General features: G+C 31.0%; 1 protein-coding gene and 1 long non-coding RNA gene across 3 annotated transcripts in view; one reads left to right on the top strand and one right to left on the bottom strand.

The window, feature by feature from the left end:
* Positions 1-22,499, top strand: part of LOC143193987 (uncharacterized) — a 37,767-nt gene that overhangs the window by 13,558 nt on the left and 1,710 nt on the right. Inside the window, exons 2-7 of one of the 2 annotated variants that reach the window (XM_076400510.1) lie at positions 12,406-12,582; positions 15,611-15,776; positions 18,764-19,021; positions 19,296-19,437; positions 19,660-20,176; positions 21,922-22,087. In XM_076400510.1, coding sequence (XP_076256625.1) covers positions 12,436-12,582; positions 15,611-15,776; positions 18,764-19,021; positions 19,296-19,437; positions 19,660-20,176; positions 21,922-22,087 — 1,396 coding nt within the window. In that variant the 5' untranslated portion in view covers positions 12,406-12,435. Of the gene's footprint in view, positions 1-12,244; positions 12,583-15,610; positions 15,777-18,763; positions 19,022-19,295; positions 19,438-19,659; positions 20,177-21,921; positions 22,088-22,499 lie in introns of those variants that run through there. The other variant, XM_076400509.1, reaches the window with a different exon arrangement.
* LOC143194045 (uncharacterized) lies at positions 5,314-11,240 on the bottom strand. The gene is made up of 2 exons (XR_013005169.1): positions 11,070-11,240; positions 5,314-11,015 (listed from the first exon to the last, which is right to left on the bottom strand). It is a non-coding gene; the product is annotated as an uncharacterized LOC143194045 (long non-coding RNA).

The raw sequence follows: 22,499 nt of genomic DNA, 5'->3' as shown, positions 1-22,499 counted from the left end.
ATATTACACTTTTCAATAAAATTTCAGGTAACCGTGTACCCTTTATAACTCTTACCATCTGTGGCCGACATATTTCATGCGAAAGGATGGCTGCGTCTTTCGATTTGATAGGCATGTGTAATAACAGTTTCATTCAGCTTTAACAGCTAGTAAAGGAAAGATAGGATGAATTATCGGACAATACCTTGAATATACATTGTACCCATTTTTCACAATAAAACTTCAAATCAAAATAAATTCTTTAAAGCTAACTTATAGGCCTAATAAATGTTTTTTCCTGTTGGTGACCCAGAATTCAGTCAGTGGTACCAAATCACTATGTCAAATTTCACATCCAAAATAATAAATAAACGTCCAAATAATAAAACTTGTTATATTGTTATGTTATTGTTAAAATGAGTAATTGTCAACAGTTTTGGATGAATAGTTATGTTAACAAATATAATGGTCATATATGGAAGGACGCCAACTAACACAAGATTTAGCAAACATCCACAAAATGTTGGAAAGTTAGAAAAGAAAACTACATAATATGATATTTCACCTAATAAATGTATAAATAGAAGCCTTATCTTCAATTTCAGATGATTATAACAACATATTTTTAATATTATCGATTTATAAATATAATACTAATTTGCATCGGCATTTTTCCCATTTTTAATACAACGTATTAACGCATAATAACCATAACATATTCACCACATGTAATACAAGCAAAAAACATAAAGTTCCATAAATAGAATCGAACAACAAAAATTAAATTTACACATTTCTATATAACGAAAAAGACTATTATCGAATAATCCTTTGAACGAACAAAAAAAAATCGTATCCTTTATTTAATACATAAAATGGAGTCTAATTTGATTATGTCTGAATGGAAAACATCGGAGCTCTATTTGAGCAATGCCGATTCAGGTATCTCTCCATATCTTCCAAAATCGATGGAACTTTCGGAGAATCCTGATACAACGAGAACAAGCGATAATCAGATGATAATATCAAGGAGAAAATAAAAATTAACATTTTTGGTTCGGGACGCTGAATCAGAATCACTAACGGAGGAACGTGAATTGATTAACAAGTTAAAAGACCCCTCGGGGTTTAATCTTATTTTATGGTTATTGTTGTTGATGTCGCTAATTTTATTGCTTAATTAATAAACAATATAAACACTTTTTTTTATAAAAATTAATGCCATTAAAATGTATAGTCTATTCAATGTTATGAACCACGTCATCAAGACGTCGAATATATTCGAATTCCTATCGGAAATTGTAAAATCGTTTTAAAATCTGACAATGACAATCTTCTCATTTTAATCTCATTAAATAGAGATACATTGCTGTCTGATACGTGCAAACATGTAACCGAATCAGCCTACAAAATTCGCCTGGTTGTCAACTTCAAAAGTAAAGCATTAACAATAAAATTGTATTAATTATTTTTATTAAAAAGCTGCTTGGAATAATACTCCAGAAATTAAGAGTACAACTAAAGGAATTAATTATCCAAAAGAAGTGAAGGAAATGGTAGCTGAAAACGTAAATTACGAAAAAAATGTCAACAAAACAGAACACCTAAAAATAAAAATAGAAACGATATAACACAAAGACTGAAAAAAGAAATACTGGAAATTAAAAACAAAACCATAAATGACTATCTGAGAAATTTAACAGATGATAAAAAAACTGATTACTTACTCTGGAAAGCCACAAAATATCTAAAGCGCTCATATCTACACAGTCCATCACCTATAAGAGACCTATGTGGGAATTGGGTACGTGACAATTCCCAAAAATCAGAAGCATTTGCTGAATATCTAGAAAAAACTTTCTAACCAAACGAATCTAATATTGAACATAATTTGACGGGCATAGAATCTGAAAATTCGATGATTGAATTAGTCACGCCGAAAGAATTAACCAAAGTTATTAAAATAGACATTAACCCCAGGCAATCACCAGGCTACGATTTAATAACAGGAGAATTACTGCTAAAACTACCAAGAAGGGGAATTTATAAAACTCACTAGCTTAATCAATACATTATTTAGATTAAAACATGTCCCACACATTTGGAAGATGGCGAGAATTATGATAATTCCAAAACCTGGGAAGGCAGCAAACGAAATAAAAGCCTATAGACCTATATCACTGCTGCCAGTAATATCTAAGGTTTTTGAAAAACTCCTGCCGAAAAGAATAAAACCGATCATAGAGAGAAAAAACCTAATACCAACACACCAGTTTAGGTTTATTAACAAGCACTCAACAATTGACCAGGTCCACAGAATAACAGTTGTTATAACAGAACAACAATAACAAAGTAACAGCTATCGATAAGGTTTGGCATGAAGGCCTTGTTTATAAACTATGGAAAATGCTACCAAAACAACACACCGAACTATTAAAATCATACATTACAACCAGAATGTTTAGAGTCAAACAAGAAGAAGCTTACTCTACAATAAAAGAAGCTAAAGCAGGTGTACCACAAGGAAGTGTACTGGGACCAATGCTTTATCTACTCTACACTTGTGATATACCACAAAGGGAAAATATTATATATATGGCTACATTTGCTGATGATACTGCGATTATAGCTGTCGGAGACAATAGTGAAGAAGCCTCACGAAAATTACAACAGTCAAGTGACAACATAAATAATTGGACACAAGCTTGGAAAATAAGAATTAATGAAAGTAAATCTGTACATGTGCAGTTCACCTATAAACAGACCGTACAAGAAGCAATAACATTAAATAATACTATCATTCCGTATAGCAACAACGCTAATTATCTAATTAAAAATTTTATTCTTTTTAAGACATGTCTGGAAGTTCCATTGGACCTCTTCGAGGGTTACCTTTAGACCATTTAAATCCTATGCCCTGTAAGAGTGTATGAAGGAATGTCTTACATCCCTCAAAAAGCTGCATGTCTAACTCTTTTATGCATACTTTCCAGGCTAACAATTTTCTCTGAAATAATTTTATTAAATTATGTTTATATCGATAATGTTCTTATACATTTCGTATATTTGATCTCGAATAGAGTCAATGATCAAGATTCGTCACCCACTTCGTATGTAGACGGGTTTTTTGGTTAAATCTAACGTATTGTTCTTCATTTTGTAAGCGATCTTATTCACAGTACCCACACTAATATTCAGCGCAGCAGCAACACGTTAAAAACATTTTCAATAAAATTGCAATAACTTTTAATATCAACAATTACCTGTCTCTAACGGAATTTACGGGCAAAAGGGGGCGTTTGTTATCTCGTACCTTTTCGAAATAATTTATTAAAACCACAATTTGTGACCCTGAATATCTATTGTTACAGAGCGATTTCAATTTTATTAAAATAATCAAAGCACTAAAATAACGTTTTCCGGTTTATAACCTGTGGTAATTATAACTAAAATTTTGAATAATTTTGCGTACGCCTGACAACCGGACGACTTTGACAGACATTCGTTTATGCGTTCGAACCGAAAAACGAATTTACAATACAAATAAACTTTGAAAAGACTATATGTAATTAATTAGTGCTCAATATGATAATTTATTTTATATAAATTGAAAATGTGACATAGGTTTTGCACACTATAAACTGTACATTAGCAGAGATCAAGTACTGAAATAGGGTCTGTGACCAAGTTGTTATCAATGTTACCTTGTTTAATTATTTCTATTTTTGTCTGCGCAATGTTACTTTTTCCGAATACAAATACTAACAAATAAAGAGACGTGCGTTTCCATATTCATTTAATATCCAAGCAAACGACAGCGTATTACACTAGAGTTTTGCTATAATGGATAACACAGCTTCAAGTAAAGGTATGGTCTTTTATTTAATAATTTACGGTCCTGCGACTATAAGGTGTAGGAAGAACATTACGGGTCCTAATAGGATTGTATGGGTGCAGATTCTCCTGGGTGTTATTCGACGCCATTTTCGACAACGTGTTTATATCTATTTAAATTATTCGTTACGTTTACATTTTTCGAAAAACTCGATGTGTTCGCACAGATATTTTTTGAGGATTTTGATAGAATACGTGAATTTTTTGAGACTAAATAAAAATCCTCATTATTTTTCAGAGGTTAATGCCTTAGAATGTAAAAACCATTTTATATAGTCTTTCCAATAAAACAGCCAATGCATTATATCAAAATTTGTGACGTCAACACGTCACAATGTTGCCCTATTAACTTAAAATTTTGGTTTACAACGTTTGCCGGTGTATAACCCTAATTATTATCACTAATATTTTGAAGAATGTTGTAAACATTTGACAACAGTGTTGATCAGTACCTACACAAAAATGGAACTTTACTGACTATTCGGTTACATGTTCCGACGCTCCAGACAGCACTCTGTCTCTTTTTAACTAGGGTAAAATGGGAAGAAAAAAATCCGCTCCAAGTTTAAAACGATTTTTACATTTTTATAAATTGCATTTGCCAGTATATTCGACGTCATCTATGACATGCATTGGCTGTTGTCGTTGACCATCCATAGTATCAAATCAAATACTATCGAATTGAACAACATTCATGTCAAAGCAAATGCTTTACTTTTTATGTATCATTTCAATATATATCAATCAATCAAATATTCATATCAATATTTGGTGATTTCGGTACAGCTGATAAAGAACACTCTGAACTGTGCTAAATCACTATGGGTGATCATTATTGATTGCAACAATGCTATGCATTGCAGCGTTGGAAGCAAAATGTTTATTAAACAATCGAAACCGGACAAGGTTATTTTGCTACATGATAATGCCCACATATTATTCATTCAAGGCTTTCCAAGTAGGCTATGGTAGGTTTTACACGTAATTGAACATCTCAGATTTTGCAATGATGTGTAGCTTGGGGTTGTCCAAGAATAGTTTAGGCTGAGTTTTTTGTACTATATACATTTTTTGTTGCTTATGATTTGGTTTAGTTGATTTTCCCTTGATTTTAACTTAGTGTTCATATACACACTATGTTGTTTGAATATTCCAGCATCTACACAATTTCGAACCATTGTCACCTTTTCAATAATTGAATGAACATGTTATTGCTTTTAAACAACTTTCATACGTTCATATTGTGCAAAAAATTACTTATAGAGGAAATCAATTAATATTTATATAAATGTGTTATGTTGTCGTTAGATATTTTAACTTGCACCATCACGTGGTTATATTTCTTATACTTTTATTTCAGTGTCGAATTGGTCACACTATGTATAGCAATTTATTTGTAGCTGTTGTTATTTCTTTGAATCAATGGTGACGCAGGAATACATTTAAATCTAATTATCAATAAGCTTTCATGTATTTATTAAAATGATAAACAACAAAAAGTGTGTTTGCAAATTGAAGAAATATATGATAATTATTAACACTTTATAAACTTCACCACATTACAAAAATACGCATACCTCATAATTTTAAAAATCTTCGTTCAACTTTTACTTAATATTAAACAACAAAAACAAAATCAATATATTATTTCACATGCTTCTTGATTTCGAAACATTATGTTTTACCATAACAGCAGTCAAACAAAACAAAAACAAACTAACCTGGTGTCGATCAAAAACTAGTAGAAAAGTATCATATGCAAATTTTGACATAACTACTCTCTCGATCTTAATCAATACAAAAACACCAAAGTTTTTAATTATACTCAGATTTTCAACTAAAATGAAATGAAATTTGTGTTATTAAAGTCATATATAGTCTATTAGAAATTATTTTGTACATACGTCATCTAAATTTGTGACGTCAAAACGTTGCAATGTTGCCGCATCAACTCTGAGTTTTAGTTCAGTTTGGCTTTGCCATACAACAAAATCCTAATCTGAATAAAATAATTGAAGAAAAATGTCATCAAATATTATTTATTTTAACATTATAGTATATCTAAAAACTGCAGTTAATTATACAGCCACAATAGTTTATAGGTTAGAGTTATAACCTCTTATCACTATTGCTTTCAAGAATTTTGCATAGGTCTGACGACCGAACGACTTTGACAGGCTCATTCGTTTACATGTTCGACCTAATCAGACAGCATTGTGTCTCTTTTTAACTAGAATAAAATGAGAAGGAAAATATTGTTTGATTCTAAAGGAAATTTACAAATTGCGGCCAGCAATACATTAAACATCTTGATGACGTATATACAAAAAAATTTTGAATAGACTAATGTCTGTTCTACAAAATTCCTTTAATGAAATACTTTTAAAAAATAGAACAGAATCAGAGATAGAAACTATATTTTATTAAGCTTTATTTTTTATTAAATTTACTAGAAAAAGAACACAATAGTTTACGGAGATCGAAAGTATTTTTCATTTTTTTTTGTCCAATCTAAGAGCAGCAATGCTTTTCAATTAGCTCGACTTCCTCTATTTTTTTACAGCCAAGCTTAACATTAACGTTGTTTCCTTTTCCGCTCTACAGCCACTTTCATATGTGACTTTTTTTTACAGTACAAAACGAGAGAAGAACATGATTTATTTAGTCGGCCACTGATACTGTCAAAGTGGCATTTTTAATTAAATCATTTAATCCGACTAATAGAAATAAGAGAAATTAGTTTTAAAATTGAAAAGTATTGCATTGTATGGCAAGAAAAAATATGTCTTAAAATTATATAATGATTTGAAATATAATGAGTAATATTATTTAGATTTCAATACATCCATTATTTATGATAATCAAATATCTACACTTAAAAGTATAATTTTTTGTTATATTACTGCATTTGTCATTCTAGATCGCGTGACTGAATATATAAGATAAAACTATTTCATACGACAAAATATAAAAATAAATCAGACACTGTTATAATGATTCCCCAGCGTATTAAATTAAATGTTTTCTGAAAACATTATATTTTGACAGTTTTTAATATAGATATCATTACTCACTCAAACCAAATTCATATTAAGGTTAATATTTTTAAAAGACAGTAATTTTTATTTATATTATAGATTTAATACATCATGATTTATTATTTTAAGTAAATACAATTTATGGTAATAATACTGATCTATTTTAAGTAGAAAATAAATTAAATTAAAATGTACTGATAAACAAAACAGAATACAAAGGCCATATTATTTAGAAATGTCACTTTGACAATGTTTAATTTAGATAGAAACCGTGTCGGTAAACAGTCAGTATCATTTCATTCAAGGTGCAATATTTTTGCAAATCAATCTGAGCCGAAACATTTATTATTAATTTAGTTAAATCCTTTTGATTAGCTCTTTGTTATATTTACTTCACGGTTGTTATCAGATAGATTAAAAGCACCTGTTATATTTTTGTCAGTAGTCATTTCATTACGTTTTTATTTTTCCATTGTACGGTTCAAAACTATTGTTGTGTCATGTTCTTCTTTTTATAAAATGCAAGTTGTAAACAATAAATATAATAATAATATTATTTAATATGAAAGGATTTTTCATCAAGAATTACTATTATAATTAGAAAATTAATGTTGTTTAAATCTTCATCCACTATTTTTTCCACTATAGGCTTTATTTAGTTTTTATCATCCATACAATATTTATGAATGGATAACTTCGTTTTGCCATGTTGCCACAAAGATGAAAATGTCATAAAAAGTTAGATAAAATATTTTGATTTTACTTGTGCCAATTGTTATATAGATTGATATTAATATTTAGATTGTTATATCATAGTAATTAAACGCCATTCATTAACTACAACGGCTAAATTAAAATTATACATTTGACATTTAAATTAATTGAACACAAAATGACCCTTAAAGGTACTTCATATTCATTATCGGATAGACAAAGTGCCATATTCGCTTTATTTTTATCAGTGATTGCTTGCATGATTGATCGATTTACAATTAAATCACCGGTCAAGACATGCGTTGACGGTTATTATATATAGATGGATTTTCGTAACGTTATCGCGAAATTGTACGTGACCAAAACTAATAATCAGCCCAAGAAGACCGAGAACACAACCTGTGCGTGGTTCTATTTGGTGCATTGTGCCGAACGTGCATTAACCCGTGTCACACCGCCAAGCACACAAAGGTCGCCAGTGTTTAGTTTTGTCAACTTGAACGAGAGGGTTTCGCGAAGCGACGTTGCCGCCTCGTGCCCGGATTTTCCTTATTAGTCGAGGTGAATCGATCGAGATTAATTTTAACTCGAAGTAAAATTAGTTTTCGGATTTTTCTCTGAATTTTACCGCACATTAACAACTACACAAAATTTAAAAAATCGATCTCTACGTAACTTATCATTTAATTTTTTTTAATATTAATTTGTAGAGTATCCTTTACTAACTACGGTTTATCTGGACTGCACTTACGGCTGCTACCGTCTAGTCAAGAGACGTCAATATCCATTTTTTTACTGGATGTTTATTAATTTTTAAAGACTACATAAAATAAAAAAGTGAAAAAATTAAAAAACCAAAAAGTTACTAGTGATCAAGTGGGGGAATGTCAAAAAAATGACGCGCCCTTGTTGACACGATCGCAACCTTCCTAGTAATCTGAAACCAAAAAAAAAACAAGAAAATTCTTAATCTAGAGAGTAGGTAAGTGCCGTAATAGTACAAAAGTCCATTTTTTGACATCCAAATTTTTAAAAGATAGAAAAAAACTTAATTTTAATAGAAGAATCTATAGAGGAGGCTTATACAAAATGTCAAGTAAATCGGTTCAGTAAAACCTAAGATATCATGTCAACCGTCTCGAGAAAAACGTGTTTAAAGCTTCGTGGTGTAAAGTTACGCGCACTCTAGATGCCGCCTGACTAAAACAGCAATATCTCCGAAAATAATTTATATTATAAAAAATCCTCTTAATAGCATATTCTTGAATGTTTGAAAATATGAAAAAAAAATCGATTTTTTCAAATTTCCAGAATAGATTAATGCAGAACAAATTTAAATCTAATAGTGTCTAATAGTCATACTAGTAGCTTATGACTAATGATTCAAAATCTCTATTGTATCTGTACATGACAGGACGCAATGACAGCTTCATTTCAAAATTATTTTGTCCTTACATTTTAATTTCCGTTATTACTTTCGCTAATTATTCTAATTAAAAATATATATTATTAATTAAATTCAGTCTTATGAATGTTAAATAATAAATCATTTAAATATTATGCTTATGCATTAATAACGATTGGTGAATTTTTGGCGGACTTGCCAATAAAAAAAATTGAAATTGTTCCAGTTCAGAAATATGTTTTGAAACAATCGAAACAAATTAAAAATTGTTCCTTGCCCAAGCCGACGCTGACACAGAATAGGTATGACATAATATTTTTTCAAAAACCAGACGCTTATTATTTCTAATAGAAAGCCATGAAAGAAATAGAAGAAAATAATGAAATATTGTTCTCGAACAGGAAGTTTTTTTTTCTTTAATTCTTTACGGTACCATAATATATGGGTTGAAAAGTACCGGGCCTAACACATCGATGGCGCTGGTTTTATCGCATTCACTACTTTTTCAGTTAGTATTCACCTTTAAAAGAACGCTGTTAATATTTCATGATATTCTATTCATAAGTTTATTAGTTATTGTATTAACAGTGACACTACTTTTGCTATTTTCAAAACAATGGATCAAAAACAATTTCATGTTTTAATTTTATACTGCTTCTTGATCTATATTTTCTACTATATTTGCGTCTATATAATGGACGTCTAAATGACGTGGTAACACCAGAAAGCATTTAAAAAATCCACAAAATCGTTTTGACTGACCGAAAAGTTGCGTGAGTTAGCTAACATCATAAAGTTATCAAAAGAACGTGTTGGTCTTATATTGCATGAGCATTTAACTATGAGAAAACTCTGATCAAGATTTTTTCCATCGATAATTGACAATAAATGAAACATGGATCCATCACTCCGGAATCAAAACGATCGTCATCTGGACAGCAACTGATGACAGGCCTATTTTGAGGCAAAGATAAATCGTTCTACAAAAGTGATATTGTTATGTTAGGGTGGCGCTTGAATGATTTTGTGGCTCTTGATAGAGATTACGTTGATGAATAAAGTCAATTTTGAACAAAAAAAAACGCGTTTTCTTTGTTACAACCAGGGCTTTTCAACCCATGTGTTTTTACAGAATTTTTACTTCTAGCTCCCCACATCTGGCAAGGTACGTATATTATATAAAAGTATCTGACAATTTTAAAATATTGTTTACCCTTTCCATTGTTATTAACGCAAAATAAATTATTTGTATTCCCGTATATTCTTGACCAAAATAAAAAATTTAATTTTTAATTTCTTTTAACAATTTCAATTTAACAACAACCGTATTAATTATTAACCAATTTTTACAGGCATATTAAATGTCATATAATGTTCAAGAAACAATAGATCCTAATATCTGACGTGTACTTATTTTGAAAATAAAGTCATTTATAATTTCAAGCTGAACCTTTCACGAAAAAAAAAAGACTCAAAACAAGCCCGCAACAAGCGTGCCAATCGTCGCGTGTTCAAAACGCCGTGGTGGGGGTAGGAGGGGCTATGAGGCACGCCACAGTTGTCGCGGCGTTGCCCCACCTCGCCGGACTTCCCAATAATTCAATCAATATTGCAAGCGTATGTCCTTCTATCCGACGGAATTTATGCTATTTTTGATATTAATAAGCCTCTTTCTATTTATTATTTTTGAATCTAGATGATGGCAGGGATAGTAGCAAAATTGCATATCGGTGTATCCGAATAAACCGGTAAAAATTAATAAAGCGGCAACGTCGATTGCCGATCAACCCGTAAATATATGATTATGCGTGGTGCGCGAATACCACTCGCGCCTATGCTGTTGTTTTCTATTTTCCAGACGGTTTTTTTTCTTTTAGAAAATGGTTATTTAAAATGTCATAACCACATTTTTCTTTCTCCAAACGTATATTTCCTTATTACTGTTTTAATATTAACATGAATTTTACGAATATATATTATCTACTCTGTAAATCGAGAAATTGTAAATACATTTGGATTAAAACATATTCTGGACTTACTGTTTTTCTGTGAATGTGTTATCTGTTTCCTTTTATATGTTAATATTCATGTATAATTTTAAATCAACATCCACTGTTGCAAATTATTTGTCCATATTTCGCAAAGATGAAACCGCAATAATCAAACGTCAATTAATGGTAAACGCATCACCTTATTTCCCCCACTAACCTAAAACCCTTGCTTTTTTAACTGGTATGCTATCGAATCAAATATTTTTCGCATCTATATCTAATGATTTTAATCTATTTTTAGGTATATTATTTCTGTTTTATTTAATAGTATTAATACGCTATTAATATGACGTATGATTAATTCATCTTACCAAAGTAATAGCAGTGTTAAGAAAAATAACACGTGTTCTCAGTTGTGGGCAACGTTGTCGCATCTAATCGCGATGTTCCGCTCAGCCATTGGTCGGGCAGGTTGTTGACGTTTTTTCGATGTCTTGTTTATTTTGCGAGCGAATTAATGTTTTTGGTAATGGGAACGTGACTGGGTTTGCGTGACCGAAAAAAGTAGGTTTAGATTATCGCAATAAGATTCAGTAACATTATGTTATGTACGATGAAAAGCCAGCAAGCTGTTAGTCGATGAGTATTTTATTTTCGCCGTATTCAGTACGGTTTTCTTTTTTTGTTGTGTTCGGAACGGAACGGTATAGATTCGATTTTCTTCTTTTTTTCGATAGTTTCATTCGGTTTACAGGGTGGAATACTTATTTAAATTTTGAATAAATGAATTAGCCGTTACATAATTAAATAATTTCCAAATTAGTATCATTAGGAAGTCAGCAGTTAACATGATTTTAACGAGTAGAAACTTCATTTTCCATTCATAACAACTTGTATAGTGACTATAATATTTGTAATACACGTAATCAATAATATAAACTAAAACGTACTTTATGCATACGTGACGTACTACATCGCTTCGTTTGTATATAAATAGATATAATTAAATTATCTATAGTGTAAAAACAACGTTGACAATATCAAGCGATATAAAATTTGCATTTTAAATTGAAGTTTGGTATTTTTAAGAACGGTTAAATTTTACGTAGATTTTGAAATATTTCACGACATTTGGCAACGTTTTGCTAAAGCATGTTTTACCTGTCCTTGTCTATCTCTCTTTTTAATACCCCACTACTACTATCACCGTGTTCCCGGACAACTAGTTTGTCGTACAACTACGTTGTTTGCGGCGAAATTTTCAGTCGTTTCGTGACTTTGACTGTGATTCGTGGTGGGGATCATGGCGTCCGACGACGCTAATCCCATATCCGACGCGCTCTTCAAGAAAACTCTTACCAACATGAAAATCATTCTGTTACAGCCGGTGGTAAGTGCCAACGCCGTCGACAAAATGAGCCTCAGCACCCTCCTCGAGGCCGCGAAATATCTCGAAATGCAGGAACAGCAGCAGAAGGCCACGCAGGAGTCGACATTGACGACTGCCACTATTCGACCAGTGGCGTCGGTCAACGGGGGAAGCGCCCATTTACAGAATGGGGTGAGTTTTTATTTGTAACTTGCCTTGAGAAATACTTAGCTTTTTCTTCAACATTGTTTTGTATTTATATACCATCAGTTTTAAAAAATCATCTTTTTCTCAATGTCATTAACAAATATCAACATATTCCACTTTTTATTATTGAAAAAAACAAAACTGATATGAGATTTTGTGATAAAAAAAATATAGCACCACATAAAATAAGAAAGTGAAATGATATCCTTAACTATTACTTAGTTTTGCCTTAAATTAACACATTTTTTTATAGAATCCTTAATATAATTTATTTTCAATTAAATAATACTGACCCGTAATAATTAATTACACAATTGCATGTTGCCAATATGTGGTGTCGAATATATGTTTCACAAATACAAATACAACATTATCAGGCTAATACAATAAAATATAATCTTAAACTCAGCATTCTACTAATCATTGCCGGTAAAAAGTTCATATAGTAATTAAATATTGCTAAGTTCTATATATTTGAATATATTTTAATTAGTATATTATACAAATAGTATATTTATTAGATGTAATTATCATAAAAATTTTAAAATTTCTCAAGAAGAATAGAAATGAATGAAGAAACAAGCCACACTCATAAGAACCAAGATAGAATATTCTGAAATGCCCATATGTAAAAATAATATCTAATTAATTTGCCTCTCAATCTCTGCTAGACATAAAATGAACACAAAGGTATTGTTCTGATAATAATACCTGGTATTGATACTGAATAATAAGCTGGAAACATGGAATAAAAAATAATAAATAACTTAAATGAAATATATAACTTGCATTTTTGTCCGAAATTTATATCATTTTTCACATAATTAACAGCATTTGAAAAATATAATGTTATAGTTGCTGATAACGTAGCACATGTCTTTTATATTAATAAGCTACTGCAATTTTTAAAGGTCCTGACAGTGTTGCCAAATTGCCGAGGCATAATTACTATAACAACATGATATTTAGATATTATAATTTTACGATAACTTCATCAATATTATAATTATTATGAAAATTTTAAGGGCCAATATGCGGAGGATTAAATAAATTAGAATAACTTTTACTGTAAACATAGATTTAACATTTTAATTTTATTGATTTTTTTTTCGTTTTTGTATTTTTAGTAAAGCTGTGATTTAAGAAAGTTTTTTCTGGCCTTATTATAAAAAATATATTTATATTATTTTTCACCGTTGCTTTAAAGACACCGGAGATATTTCTATTAGGCCAGGCACAAAATGGGACGCAGCTTGGTGAGGTGATGCAATTATAAAACTGCCAGACACCGAAACCGCACAAATGCGATTGCAGTTCTCGCTTCGCAGTAAAGCTGTACGCAGTAGTAGGCTTGATAGAATTGCAATTGTTACTGCACTAATAACGACTGAACAGGAATTTAGTTCTGAATCTAAGTCGGAAGACGAATTCGAATCTGAAATGGTAATGTTTATCTCCTAGATGGCTAGTAAAAGGTAACTGAGAAGTTGTGTCTAAAAAGAAGAAAGACTCACGGAGAATTTACTTTAATTAAAGAATTTAATGAAGAATTTTAATTTAAGAATTTAATCCTCATGTAATCTACATGACTTATATCGTACGAAACTTGGCGAATGCACGCAGATTCGATTAATTCTTCTTCCATTTTTAAACACTCGCCGTGACTTTAGGCTAAAGACTGCGACAAGAATACTGCGTTCCGCAGGATCACGTTAGCCAAAACCGCGCTGCGAAACAATATTGCATGGTAGCTATCGTTCTTCAAACCCACAAATTCTCGCTGCGTCACCTCACCAACCTGCGCCCCATTTTGCGCCTGGTCTTATATAGTGTTTGAATTGCACATGGTTGGAACGATGCGTCTTTAAAAGCCATCGAAAAGTTTACAACAGCCTTTAGAATTTTTTCTGTTCAAGTTAAAGATATTAATTAACGACTACATAATAGTTTTTGTTGATTTCAAAAGTGTTTTAACACTTATGGCAACTGAAAAAGTTCGAAAATGAAGAACAGGAAGGAAGAACACAGATTCATTTACACACAGATTACATATTCACATACAGATTACTGGCGGAACAGTTTCTAAGTGTCAATCTATTCGAAAATTGGGTTACTACTATAGTCTTAAAAAAGATTTTTTTACATTTCAGTACTTTGAATATCGATATTTTAAAAAAATACAGATATATCGGCGAGCATAAAATGTCGATACCAAACCACCCAAATTTTTCTTGATGTCCTATCGAAGTTTTTCCGCTCCACTTTTCACGCAAGATTTTCACTTGATAACCAGTGGAAGAAATCCCAAAACAAAAAATTCGACACTGTTCTTCGAAAACTCTAGGTTTTTCGTATCGATATTTTACTTTACAACAAAAAGTTTGATACTCTCATTTACAACTAATGATCGACGTATCGGTATTTTTCGTCATCCCTGTTTCAAATATTATTCATTGTGCACATTAATATCGATAATTCATTGATTAAGAATCGTCATTTATTACCAATTATATATTATAGATAATTCAACAATATCGTAGACCTTTAAAAATATAGTTTATATATTTTACTGAATTTTTCTTGAATGTCCTCTCATTAAATTTCGTAACGCTGCTGGTATTCCACAACAAAAGTGAAAATGCTTTATGAAGCATTTCTGGTAATATTTCCTATGTTTTTTTTAATTAAACCCAATTGCGAAGGAGGTATTAATCCCCGTTAAACATATTTTGTAAAGATCATGATCTATCACTGAAAGCAAGTGAATTAATTTATTATATTTAGTGGAATAAATTATGGAATCGTATTAAATTTTTTATTGTACTTACAACATATACAACACAAACATAATTTATCCAGCTTATGAAAATATGACAGTTGTGCATCTAAATAATACATACACTGAATTTTAAACGTTACTCAACGTGTTAGATATTACGACTTACATAGATGTAAGCAGGATACATAACAAATATAGAGCCATAATATTATTGAAAATTACGTTTTGTTTCAGACAACGGGAACAGCGCAAACCATAACTGTACAACTAGGAAAAATCATTAATACAACCACTCCACAAACAAGTGTTGCAAATATTCAAAATTCCCAAACACAGCCCACCCAGACCGTGGTAATATCAAGTAACAATATTTCATCCACCTTTTTACAAGGAGTTCAAGGTACGTTAAGCAGCATTCGTAGCAAATAATAATGTTTGACCATCCTACAATAATCACCGTAATATGTCAAATAATCCAGAAAACTAGAAATAATGTAAATCGTTATCTCTTTTGGGAAATTATTTTTCAATTAATTTTCATTTCTTTTCATATGCATATGACTATCTAATGAAGAGCACGTCAAAACTACATTTTATCTGTAACATATTTTGGTTAGTAGCTCAAACATAAAATAATAATCGTTAGCAACTAAGATATGGGAGAAAGAGGTGAACAAGCTCAAAACGATAAGATGAATGCTATATGTTAAATATTAGAACGCCGATAGTAACGGTGACCGATTTGATCGCCTGTTAAACTCACTGGTAATAAAATACCTCTATTATCCTAAAATAACCCCAAATAATTAAAAATAGGCTAGATGACCGTAATAAAGTAATAGAGAATCACAAAAATATTGATTTATAATAATAATATACTAAAGGGAGCTTATTAAAAATACATCTATATTAAAATAAAAAGTGGGATTACTAAGATTTTACCAGAAGTAAAAAACCAAACTCAAAGTTCGCCATGTTAAATCAAACACCAATCAGAAGCGCTACAAAACATTGACGTCATTTACTGTTTCCTTACATAATTTATTTGGATAATTTATCGTACATTGTACAGTTCAAAAAATATTTTGTGTTACCAACGGGAAAAAAATATATCCGAAAAAATTAAACTGGGATTTACCAAAGCAAATAACCAAAATTTTCTCAGAATCAATTCGTCGATAGGGACTATGCATAATAATGTTAAAAAGAATGCTAGAACTTTTATGGAATTGAGGCGAGTGAGTATTCCAGACAGACTAACCATGAAATGTGGTAGAATATTGAAGAACATTAAGTAAAAATACTATCGGTATAACACTTTGCAAGAAAATTAATAAGTGCAGGTAATAAATATAAAGGGTACCTAATAATAGCACAAGTGCCCTATATTTTCGAAGACAAATCAAAATTGTATTGGTTGGTGGCCAACCTTCTGAAAAATTTTATAATCCTAATTTGAAAGTACAGATGAAAATATCAAATATATTAATATATAAACAGGGTTACTAAATTCATTTTATATAGTTGGTAGTAACTAAAACACAAAAAAATTTTAAATTATTTACATTTGATGATGGATGTTTGATTATCTTAGTAGCTCTGTAGAAAGAAAAAGTGTACCCGGTGTCATATTAAATTATCTTAATAGTTTGGTCAATAAAAAGCACAAATTATAATTTTAAAGTTTATTTTAATAATACCCTTACAAACTTATTAGCATGTGCAAAGGCAATACTTTATCAAGTACTTTACAAAAGCTAGGTTTAAACATACTTTAACATATAAATAGGGGACTATGAATTCTTAAACTAGATCTTTACTTTTCTTTTACTTCACTTGACTTCAGGGACAATATTTGGGTTTATACATTATCTGTAAGTATTTTTCGAAGTGTTTGAAACTTCTGTTTACCATAACACATACCAAGTTGTAAAAACTTGATAAAATAACATAGTTCATCAAATATGTATCAATTACTCATAACCTGGGCTCATCAAACTATTTGATGTACAAAAAACCATATACTGACTTTTTGTAATCCAGCCATAATGGAATTTGATTGACACTTGTTGAGAATACATTTTTGTTCAGTAGTGAATGGCAGTGAATGTTCATTATCTTCAGTTAGAGGCCCATTTGTTTTCTGTTAGGTTGACATTCAAATCTTGTCGTGTATATACTGACTTTATGCACTTGTACGGCTAAACCCACCACATTATATTAAAAATAATTTTCGATATTATTTGGTAACTGAAAAGGGAACGAAATTATTAGGGATCCGTATACACAGTAAACAAAACAAATAAGGCCTAACCATAAATGTTATCAACAGAGTTATTTACCTCGATATTAAAATGGTCTTATTGCTATGAATAAATTTCCGATATTCAAACTATACTGGCTGGCTCGCGTCTTTAGATTTAACCACATTTTTCTGCCCTGGAATGAAAATAGGCTACTTGTTTTTATCAATGTATAGCTTATATTAGGGACTATCTCAAAATCGATACACCTCAGAATTTTAGTAGTCTACTTTTTATCAACGAGGGTTTATTTGGACTGGACCTACAGTTTAACGTGGGCTCTGAAGCATGGTCCTCGGCATTAAGCCTACCGGCCACTCGCAGTGACGAACTTAAAGACCATCCCAAAAGACATCTGGTCTTACCCAGCCTAGTTACTGGCGTGACTGGAATGGTTATTCTCTGTCGGATTTTTCACTGTTGCCTATATATACCCCAGCGGGATTTGAACCCGCGACTATCGCAACAATACGAGGACCTCCTGCCGCCTTAACCGCTTAACCGAAGCCGACAGAATGTCTAATTGTAATGCAAAATTATTAAAATGTGTACGACCAAAACAACTGTCATGCGCAGATTTAGAGCGTTTAACGCGTATATAAAATTAAACTATTTTAAAAGTTTTCTTTCAAATTCATGTTTTTGTAGAAATAACTTATTACGAGTAAAATAAATACATAGAATTGTCATAAAATACTTTTTCAAAAATAGTCATCTAGCCTATTTTACAATATTACACTGACAGCTGTCATAATGTTTCTGGTGAGATGTTATTTAATTGAATATTTTTTATTTAAGTCTTACTACAGCCACACGACAATTACCTAAAGTCTCCTCAAATTAAAAAAAAACAGATTCATACTTATGACTAATAATAATAGGTTTCTATTTGACGAGCATTAAAAGATAACAAAGGAATATAATAAAGAAAGCCGATTAAACATCAGCCGTGAAACATTTGATATTGCATATCTATTTTAAAATAGCATAAACACCTTAACATTAATTATACAGGCTACTGAACGATTGTATTGTTATAGTACCACGTTTATTTTTTTATTCACCGGGTTATTGTGTATTTCAGGTCCAATTTCATTCGCAACCGCTACACCGATAACATCAACACCACAGACTACACCTCAAAATGGAACTTCGCCCAATGGTATATCACAAACAAAAAAGGAACAGGACGGACATATTTCCAGTACAACATTATTACCAAACCAAAGACCTCCTAGGGTCTTAAATAATTCGTTTGACATTATAAATCCACTCGTTATCGACGAAAGTAACCCGGCGGAACAAAAGAAAATTAAACAGCCTCCTATGGTGTTCAGATCAGGTTAGTATCTCCATTAACTAATTAATCAATTTAATCGAAGATGTATTAGTCATATTTTATTCATAAATAAAAATAAACATTAAACAACTGGGTAATCAGTACGTTTTTAAAAGAAAAATAATTAAAATATTAATAAAAACAATATTCTTTTAATTTCCCTTTCCATTGAAATTTCCAAATGGGCAAATTTCCAATGATATAATTTATCTAATCTCAGAATACACTAGCTAGAATATTGGCATAAAATATATTTCAAATGTTCTCTGGATTTCAGGTACTAGGGAGGTTCATAATAAATTGGAAAAACATCGAAGAGCCCACCTGAAGGAATGTTTTGATTTTCTAAAGAAGCAACTTCCCGCCAATGGTGATGAAAAAAAGACTTCAAACTTAAATATTTTACATTCATCTTTAAAGCAAGTATCAGCATTTATGCTCTTTTTAAACTAGAATATTTATATGTTCTATATTAATTATCTAATTTTAAAAAATTATTACTGTACAGCTTTTTAAAGAATAAATAATAATTAAAAAAGATATATTTTCAAAAATAATGTTAGTTTTAATGTTTTATTAAAATAGCAAACTTTAGTTCATTACTTCAAGTATAGTATATAAATCCATAAATTACATTTCAGATATATACAAATTTTAAAAAGGCGAGAACGAGAATGTGACCATGAAATGGAACGTTTAGCCCGGGAGAAAATAAATAACCAACAACGACTAGCCATTCTTAAAAAGGAAATATCTTCTCATTTTGATAACGTTGACTTTTCAAAGATTTTACCTGAAATTCCACCAAACACAACGAGCCTTACTCAAAGCTGCAACGCAACTGTTCAATGCGGTGGGATCCATGTAACAAATAATCCGCATAGTAACTCTGCCAGTACAGTTATTAACAATGCAGCTTCTGCTAATATTATCACAAACGTCGGTACTGAATCTACGAGAACTGAGCCTGTTACCACATCAGTTTCAATTGGTGAAATAGGAAACGTAAACGGTGGAACAGTTGTCAGTTCCAATACTGTGATAAGCCAGTCAAACACTGTGATAACAAACGGAGAAAATAAAATTTCCATTCCGATCTTGAGCAAAACTTTGCCCATTGTAACAACTCAAGCACCAGGAGTTACTAGCATAAAAGAGGTAAATATGTGTTCTATTATTACAAGCATTCAAGATTACTGTGAATTAATATAATTTGGTGTATCACTTAATTTTTGCTATCTTGTTATCTATATTCTTGCTTAATCTCTCAAATATTCGGATGCTGTCGCGAAAGAAACTTTCTGTTTACTAGCCAAGGTGTTTATCTACTAAAGTATACATTAGTACAAATAGTATTTATATGGGATCAAGTTTGATGAACAACCGCGCGTGGTACAACCTTTCTTCCATTCTTATTCAGAAGAATTCTGAATCGCAACAAACAATGTGAGGTTAAGTATTACCATGCTGCAATATAAGTTATTGGTTACTGCCTATTTTTAACGGGTTTTTCGCTCAGATAATTCATTGTTGGAAGTAATGTTGGTGTATAACTTAATTTTTATTATCTTGTTTTCTATATGTTTGCTACATCTCTCAAATATTCGAATGCTGACGTGAAAGAAACTTACTGTTTACTAGCTAAGGCGTATACTGTTTATCCACTAAGGCGTACATTGTCCAGAACAATTAGTATACGGGACCCAGTTTGATTAATAAGCCGCGCGTGGTACAACCTTCCATTCTTATTCAGAAGAACTGTGAATCGCAACAATGTGAGGTTAAGTGTTAACATGCGGCAATATAACTTCTCACTGCCCATTTTGTTCTGGTTCTTCGCTCAGGTAATTCATTGTTGGAAGTAATGTTGGTATATAACTTAATTTTTACTATCTTGTTTTCTATATGCTTGCTGCATCTCTCAAATATCCGAATGCTGACGTGAAAGAAGCTAAAGCATATAATGTTTATCCACGAAGGTGTACATTGTTCAGAACAATTAGTATACGGAACCCGGTTTGATTAATAAACCGCGCGTGGTAGAACCTTCCATTCTTATTCAGAAGAATTCTGAATAGCAACTAGCAATATAAGGTTAAGTGTTTCCATGCGGCTATGTAACTTCTCACTCACTCTAAGCTTCCTCACTGATTATTTTCAGAGAGTTCATTGTTGGAAGTGATGTTCTGCAATCACATCTGGCCATTAATTAGTAATAGTAAATAAGTCACTCTCTTCACGACCCAGATATTAAATACAACAAGAAAAGCTCTTTTGGTGGTGGTCCTATTTGTACATCAATAATACTGAGTAGTTCGGAATCTACTCACGATTTTTTACGTTTCGGAATCTCGAATCTCGTTTCGTAAAATGTATAATTTTTATTACTCATATTCAACAGTTTTTTTTGTTGCTAGAATTTGTGAAATACACTGGTCATAAGATAAATTGGGTTCGTATGTGGGACGCAACTTTCAAATTTTTTAATCTGTCGCAGTTTGTGCAATGTTAGTTTAACTGTTTGACTTCCTGCGAGACTGATCTAAAACAACTAAGATGGAAATTACCATTTGTACCAATTGTAATTATAAAACAATGTAACACTTGCACATGACCGACATAACGTTAATATCAAAAACATGCATTGATTATCGCACTTTAAACACACTATTCGTTGGAATTGTAGCGTCAAGTGTCATCAGTAGACTCAGTTGTTTTAAATTATGTAAGTCACGTAGGCTTGTTCGGTGTTCTGAAACATTAAATCCTTTCAAAAAATGGAGAAAATATTTTTATTTTAAATATAATTATAGACTCCAAGAAGAAATATGTTAGAATTAAGTCCAACACCTAATATATTAAGTAATTATTGTAACATAATAGATATATACGGTTATTTTAAGGTGACACAGCCTATACAAACAACGGGTATTTCTGTATTGCCGATGCCGTATCCAGTAAATCAAGGCTTAGTAGTACAAAAAGTGGCAATTGTGCCCCACAAAGGCATAACTGACTTGACGCCAATAGTTTCAACCCATTTTATTACAACTCCTCAACAACTTAACGGTAAGATTTGTTTTTTAAAAACCATTCCACTGTAAAAATTATTATAAATTATATTGATATATGAAAGTATAAACCAGGAAAGGGATTGGAGTTCCATATTGTGATACAGTCTGATTGTTTTTTTTTCGACATCATTGTATATGTCATTTATACTTCCAGGATGAAATTAATCAATTTTTTCAAAATACAGTAAATCCAATTTATTCAATTTCAATTGTGATTTAACATTAAAAATTTTTCATACAAGTATTCAGGTTATATATTCATATTTATTTAAACAACAGCTTTAATTAGAAATAATAGCATTAATATATTATTGGTTTTATATATTGAAATGTTTTTATACATTTTAAATAAAGTTTAAATAAATCAAAAACATTTTTACATTAATTTAAAAATTAAAAAATTCATG

The sequence above is a fragment of the Rhynchophorus ferrugineus genome, unplaced genomic scaffold (assembly GCF_030347505.1).
Source record: "Rhynchophorus ferrugineus isolate W39M unplaced genomic scaffold, kcgeb_rfMv2 rfM3, whole genome shotgun sequence".
In the NCBI taxonomy this organism is placed as follows: domain Eukaryota; kingdom Metazoa; phylum Arthropoda; class Insecta; order Coleoptera; family Curculionidae; genus Rhynchophorus; species Rhynchophorus ferrugineus.
The sequence above is the reverse complement of the archived record's forward strand: the minus strand, read 5'-3'. Positions and strand labels throughout refer to the sequence as shown.